At 43.5% G+C, this 7,500-nt stretch overlaps 2 protein-coding genes across 2 annotated transcripts in view; both read right to left on the minus strand.

The window, feature by feature from the left end:
- Positions 1 to 908: 908 nt before the first annotated feature.
- Positions 909 to 3,877, minus strand: LOC311327890 (protein yippee-like 3; the record flags this gene model as incomplete). The annotated part of the gene is made up of 4 exons (XM_084460998.1): positions 3,534 to 3,877; positions 2,125 to 2,243; positions 1,846 to 1,889; positions 909 to 1,050 (listed from the first exon to the last, which is right to left on the minus strand). Exons 2-4 carry the CDS (start codon positions 2,239 to 2,241, stop codon positions 909 to 911), a joined length of 303 nt encoding a protein of 100 aa, XP_084317124.1. The 5' UTR covers positions 2,242 to 2,243; positions 3,534 to 3,877.
- A 1,702-nt stretch (positions 3,878 to 5,579) lies between these two features.
- Positions 5,580 to 7,500, minus strand: part of LOC311327891 (lysophospholipase D GDPD1-like) — a gene marked incomplete at both ends in the record, with an annotated part of 6,051 nt that continues 4,130 nt past the window's right edge. The window contains 4 exons of the mRNA XM_084460999.1: positions 5,580 to 5,708; positions 5,939 to 5,990; positions 6,259 to 6,318; positions 6,975 to 7,108. Coding sequence (XP_084317125.1) covers positions 5,580 to 5,708; positions 5,939 to 5,990; positions 6,259 to 6,318; positions 6,975 to 7,108 — 375 coding nt within the window. The remainder of the gene's footprint in view (positions 5,709 to 5,938; positions 5,991 to 6,258; positions 6,319 to 6,974; positions 7,109 to 7,500) is intronic.

Here is a 7,500-nt window from a genome sequence, read left to right on the forward strand (position 1 = left end):
CTGCTGTCACCCCTACTGTCACCCCTACTGTCAGTCACCCCTACTGTCACCCCTACTGTCACCCCTACCCCTCTGCTGTCACCCCTACTGTCACCCCTACCCCAGTCCCCTACCCCTCTGCTGTCACCCCTACTGTCACCCCTACCCCTCTGCTGTCACCCCTACTGTCACCCTACCCCAGTCCCCTACCCCTCTCTCCCCCTTGCTGTCACCCCTACTGTCACCCCTACTGTCACCCCTACCCCAGTCCCCTACCCCTCTGCTGTCACCCCTACTGTCACCCCTATTGTCACCCCTACCCCAGTCCCCTACCCCTCTGCTGTCACCCCTACTGTCACCCCTACTGTCACCCCTACCCCTCTGCTGTCACCCCTACTGTCACCCCTACCCCAGTCCCCTACCCCTCTGCTGTCACCCCTACTGTCACCCCTACCCCTCTGCTGTCACCCCTACTGTCACCCCTAACCCAGTCTAGTTCTCTCAGAGCACATTTCAAAATCTACCCTTTGTCCCCCCCCACACTTTTTTAATCTATCAAATGATATTTAGTTTGGGATCGCTCAGCTGTTTGCGGTTGCCTCAATGAGTAAACCTTCTCTCCGCTGCACGGTGACGAGCAAAACCGGGAATGGATTTTCAGAGGTGGCTTTTCTCACACAATGAAAGCGGAATGACTTCGTTTGGAGATGTGACTATAACCTACTTGAATGCCACTAAATGTTTCACTTGTGTTTTTGCTCTCAGACTAAAAGTCTTACAAAGAAAACTTGGAATAGTTTTCTTTTTAAGTCCAGGTAAACCAAAAAAAATCTATAAAAATCAATCGTCCCTAATACTGAAAAAAAAAGGAGATTTCATACTTTGGCCATATCCACGCCTACATGCATACAACCTTTATGATGTAGGATCTAAAAGAAGACGCTGTGTTTGTGTTTCCTTACGTATTTCCAGCCCAGCGTGGTGTGGCAGTTCTCACAGTAGATGTCAGCGACGGCGTGGAGCCCCGTCAGCAGCAGCCTCTCCTCGGCGGGTCCGCAGCCCACGTTCACCCTGGCAGGGCCATCCACACAGAGGTCAACTCCACACAGAGGTCAACTCCACAGAGGTCAACTCCACAGAGGTCAACTCCACAGAGGTCAACGTCTTTAGAAACGAAATAGCTTCCCCACTTGCTCCAGCACGCATGCGCACAGCGCGCAAGCGTTGCTCCAGCACGCTGTGCGCATGCGTGCTGGAGCAAGTGGGGAAGCTATTTCGTTTCTCAAGACGTTTCTAAAGATCATATTACAGAGGCGTGTGAAAAACCACAACAGGCCTAAAATGTGTGTTTGATCAGAGGGTATTTGCACTTGCAGAATATTTAGAGAAATCTTGGGATAAACGAACAAAGAGAACTCATATGTGATGCATTTATTTTGAATTCTGACTTATTTCTTTCTTTTTTATTTTCTGTTATTGTTCGGTGTACATTGCGTAGCTTACAAACCGTGAGAAGTGTGTGTGATACAGTTCATTATTGTTTATGGCGTCTCATAATCCCATAAGGGATGGGTCCTCGGACATGACACGAAAATACATTTTCATTCGTTCATTCCGTGTGCAAAACTAGCTAGCTTATTAGCATTCTTCAGGCTGATTTATGAGGTTGGACCCAGGGGTGAAATAACTCGGACAGGGTTCGAGCACGCGGGGGAACTGCTCATTGCTCGCTGCCCGTGCGCCTCAACGCTAAACGTGTTCACACAGACATTTGACCCCAAACCTTAAACGTGTGGTAGGACACGTATCGATTGTGATGTTATGTTGGTACAAGTAATACACCAGATTACAAGTGGAGATACTCACACAGAGTTGAAGAGGTAGGCACGCCCCTGGCTGCCTTGGAAAGACTAGGGGACAGAGAAAAGAAAATGAACACAACTAGGCCATTAACCTGCACAACATTAACATGCACCTCACACACGGATACAGTCCAGGAAAGAGGAACATGCAACCACAAGACTAACATCATAAAACACAAGATCATGTGGAAAGTAGAGCCGTATATCAACCGATTAGTACTGTATCAAAGCCACACAATTATGTGATGTTTAGAAAATGTTTCACATAAACTCATAGCCTCACCTTCGAGATGAGGTCATCGTGATTGGCCAGATGGGCACGACAGTGAACGCAGCTGTACCTGCGGTGGCACGAGTCCAGGTACGCCTGAAACGTCTTGGCTTTCGTCAGCTTCACCATGTCTATGAGGAGACCGAGGAAACAGGATATTCAAACTAGCGCCCCTTTTGAACAGGAACAATTCGAGGTTATTTCGATCGCCGGTTGTAACTATTGAGGCACAGAGAAACTTTGGGGGTGGGTGGAGTTGTCCAGGTGCGTTTAGAACATGAAATGCTTTGTCTTTAAAATACTAGTCTATTTAGTGGGAAAAACATGCATATATACGGTTTCAACTTCTCAACATTAAGATTTGAACGATATTAACATTTGTTTCCCACTGCATAATTGTATTTAAGTGTTATGTTAAGCAATATTAACTACGCCTAGGTGTGGCAAACAAGTCAGGGCAAATATTAGAGATTTGATCTGGGGCCAATTAAATTACATGCCCAATTTACAGTTCGTTTCCTGGTACAATTATATGCCAGGGGAAAAGACCAAGCATTGACCTACTTACTGGGCCTGGTTGAACCCAGGGACAAGAAATTCTCCGGCCCCATATGCGTGTGTTAAAGGTACCCAACGAAACGTGAATCAAAACAATCCGTTCATTGTTTATTTTCGAAATTCCTCGATTATATGGTTCCTTGTAGTCTAATAAACATGTCGAATCACTCGAATGTCTTTCCTACCTTGTAATTTCTTCGCAAAATGATATTTAGCGAATGTTTTGAAAACAACAAAGGTGTGAAACGTCACTATTATGTACTATTGACGTAGTACGCGATTTTCGGGGACCACCTTCTCAAAATTGCTCTAGAGCGCATACTAGTGGTAAAAAAACTACATTGGGTACCTTTAAACTACATTGGGTACCTTTAAACTACATTGGGTACCTTTAAACTACATTGGGTACCTTTAAGTAGAGGCATGCATGGGCCTAGGAAATGTGCTCTCAATTTATTGCCTGAACTGTGAAATGTGGATGCAGTTGTGTGCTCATTTATAAATATCATAAGCACAATGCAGATATATCTAGCTACCTATGAGGTATAAGGTTGCTAGAATCAACAGATTGGAGCAGAAAGTGTGGGAATAAAATTAATGTCAACAACTTGTGTACACGTAGCTACGTCCAACTCAACTCAACAACAACAAGGTTGACTGACTCAGTAGCATAGATAACTGTTAACCACAATCGTTTAGTCACTTTAATAGCATATTTTAAGTGCATGAGTGTCTCATAATGTTTATAGTTCATATAAATGTAGTTCTGGAGCTGGAGATTCATAATAATCTGCCCACCTAGCATAGCAACAACGACGTCGTTCGCTTAGTTACAGTTTTAATATTTCTAATAATCCACTTACCGAATGTTTCAGATTCTCAATAGTACGAGCTTTTAATAACGGGGTTATTAAGCAAACTACCGGTGAACAGGTCAACTGAGATGCATTAGTGAATTGTCGTTAATTGTTGTTTTTTCACAGAGCGGCCATGCCGTGTGTTTCCGTGTGTTTCCGTGTATTTCCGTGTTTTTCCGTGAGTCCAAAACAAACCGTGGTTCTGCGGCAGGGTTTTTAAAGCCTAGTAAACGGCCTTTATCCCTCTCTCTACCGACCTAGCTTGTATCAATCTTTACAAATACAAACCCCTTTTACTATATCGCGTTAAAACAACCGAAAGTAGGAGAAGAAAAGGCAGAAAACGGCAGTTATTTGTGTCGTCGTGGGAGCTGACTTTCCTGGTTTGTTTACAAAAGCGAGGAAGTCTCGGTATACGTCACGAGCTGCACAACAAGTCCGTCGACCAATGGCTGTCCTCGGACTGACGACTAGAATATAGGTCAGCCAATCAGATTGGAGCTTTACTGGTCACGTTTAAACCATGACCAAAAACATGGGCCGTGTCCGAAATGCATACTACCTGCTACTTGCTATATAGTAGGCACTATATAGTAGGCATACTACATACTATATAGTACCTTCTATATAGTAGGCGAAATACAGTATGCACAGTTTTGATGTAGCATGATGCATCTCGCCTACTATATAGCAAGTAGTATGCATTTCGGACACGGCCATGAACATACAGTTGATGGTTTCACAAAGAAGTGAGTCGCGTACGTATTATCCATTCCAAATTCCCAATGGTCTGGCTGATTTTGGTGGCAAACTCATCCAATCCTGAAGACGCTTATCACCTAGAACCTGATTCAGCTATTTCATATTTTGCAACTGCCTAATACCCACTGGTTGTTTTTGATTCTATCATAAATTGCTTTGCGCTTGTGTTCTTTGTTCACCATGGCATGCCACGTGTGCTTCACAAGAGCCCTTTCTCTCAGCTTTTAGGCCGAGACCTCTCCAGGGGCCTCATTTATCATTGTGGATACACCCTTTTTCATATACACCTGATTTTTGTACTTGCTTTTCTCCGCAAATAATGTGATGTATCATGCCAAAACTCTATGGGAAATATTGTGAGATATATACACAATTTTTCCCATGGAATTTTGTAATACATCACATTATTTGCGGAGAAAAGCAAGTACAAAAATCAGGTGTAAATGAAAAAGGGTGTATCCACAATGATAAATGAGGCCCCAGGTGAATTAAACACAAAATATGATCGTGATATTATATTTATAGTATTATACAGTATAGTGGGTTAACCATATTCCATTAACCCACATTGCAGTACAGAGTGAACTGGTCAGAAAATAGCATAAAGCCAGACTCATCTCGGAACAAAAGTTTTCACCATAGATAACTCTTTTTTTCTCGATGAGTCTGGCTTTTCGCAAATCTAGGCTACTTGCTAAAAAAAAAAGCAACCTTTCCCATTGAACCTGTAGGCTACCATAAGTGGACTTTGATCATGGCTTTACACATTATTTTTAAAAGTAATGTTCAACTCGAATCCAGCTGTCCAGTTTGACTTGAGGCACTACCATTCCATTGACAGTCGATGGCGTCATTCAATATGGCTGCGTTCAGACGACAACATATATTTCAACGTTGGAAATATGATCATTTTGTTTTTATTTCGTTTCGAAAAGGAAGTGTTTAACAATCAAACATTTATAGAGGAGTGTTTATTATCCTGAGAAAAACTTGAACTGTACAATTTTACTGTGCAGTGCTTGTTGGCGTCATTGCAATATCAGTGCTTGTCAAAGAGGACCCAAATCAGCCCAAATAATTTGATAGGTAAACATCCTTTAAATCTGATCCACATCCTTCTTATTACTCCCAGATGACTATGGTTGATGAATGTTAGACTTACTCTGGGCTAAGAAACCTCCACTTAAAGCTATCATGCACACATGAAACAAGTTAATTAGATTAGTGGATCAGGCTGCCAGTTAAGAGCCCTGTATACAGGTCTATCATTTGATTGGCAGGTACAAGCTGTCAATCTTGATTCCTTTGTCCGGATAGGTAGTTTGATAGAAGGGTGGGGTAGTCCGTCATGACTCCTGTAGCTCCTACTTCGAAGGCGGCCTTTATATCCTGCTCCTCGTTGCAAACGAACAAATGCACCTGCAAGCAGTGACAAGCAAACAAGCAGAGAAGGGACATTTCATCACTCCCTTCACTTTTTACACGGCACTTCCATTCAGTTGACTTATTAATGTAATTACATAAATCAAACACAACTGTGGAGCTTTATCCATTTTATTGCTGAGCCCCAATTTTGACAGGCTGGATTCAGTTTATAAGCTCTTCTATCTGTTTTTGAAAAATATGACAATTATGATGTTAATTCATACCTGAATTCCTCTTGCTGCAAGATGTTTAAAAAGGCTCTTCCTCATCGTTAATCTGGATTTATGTGAACACAGAATCATGATTAGGGTTATGCAGGCCTCCTAATGTACACAGAATCTGTTCAGGATCATGGATTATTTAGGATTTACAGGAAGCTTTCTATGACCTCAGCTGACAAAGAAAAACAAGGCCCTAGTTTCAGTTGATGGCTTTCTTGTCATGTGACACAGAGGAACCTAGGGACTTCGTATTTTGACGTGGTCAAGTGTTAAGTGTCGAGGTTGAGTAGGAAAAGGGAACAGCTGAATGATGAGTTACCCACCTCTCTATGAGAGAGATAACCAGCCTGTTCTTCAGAACACGCTCCTCCGGAATGTATGTCCTGCAGGGTGGAGAGAGAGAGAGTGAGAGATTAGGCTGTTTACACACACACACACACACACACACACACACACACACACACACACACACTCACTCACTCACTCACTCACTCACTCACTCACTCACTCACTCACTCACTCTCACTCACTCACTCACACACACACACACACACACACACACACACTCACTCACTCACTCACTCACACACACACACACACACACACACACACACACTCACTCACTCACTCACTCACTCACACACACACACACACACACACACACTCATTCACTCACTCACTCACTCACTCACACACACACACACACACACACACACACACACACACACTCACACACACACACTCACACACACACACACACACACACACCCATGGTGCGCACACACAAGCTGTGTTCTGAATTGCTCCCTCGTCCCCTCACTCCCTATTCCCTATATAGGGTTCACCATGTAGTGAACTACCTAGGGAACAGAGAACATGTAGGGTACATGCACTGTTCCCTGCAAATCAAGGTGAATTGTGGGTAATAAATAGTGACTATATAGGGAACGGAAATTCCGCGGAGAATTCGGACACTACAAACAAAATGGCGCCCTATATAGTGAATAGGGAGCGATTCCGAACACGGCTACAGACAGACCTGTTGATGATGCGTGGAAGGTAGAACTGAAGGAAGCTCTCTCCCAGCGGGACGAAGGGTAACAGGCCGCTGTAGAAGAGGAGGAGCAGCTGCAGACCTCGACTCATGCTGAAACTGTAGGGCATGGATGAGTTCTACGAGGAGAGAGAGAGAGAAGCTGAAACGAGGGCATGGAGGAGTTCTACGGGGGGGAGAGAGAGAGAAGATGAAACTGTAGGGCATGGATGAGTTCTACGAGGAGAGAGAGATAAGCCAGAAGTAGAGAGAGATAGGTAAAGGGTGGATTGAGTAAAATGAATCAGTCGGGGAAAAGTGTGAAATGTGGAGCAGTGGTGAAGAGAGTGGGGTATAATGTACAGGAAGCATAAAGGGACATAAGTGGGATGAGGGGAACATGTTTTGGGAAATCGACTTTATTTGAATTAATTAAGTGTTCTGCGAGTAATATTCTAATCAGCATGTGATAAAACCAAAGGCCTAGTGTTCACAATTAAGATTCATTATTGGATTAAAGGGTCCCATTGTC

This window comes from Borostomias antarcticus, assembly GCF_949987555.1.
Source record: "Borostomias antarcticus genome assembly, chromosome: 35".
Taxonomy (NCBI): Eukaryota; Metazoa; Chordata; class Actinopteri; order Stomiiformes; family Stomiidae; genus Borostomias; species Borostomias antarcticus.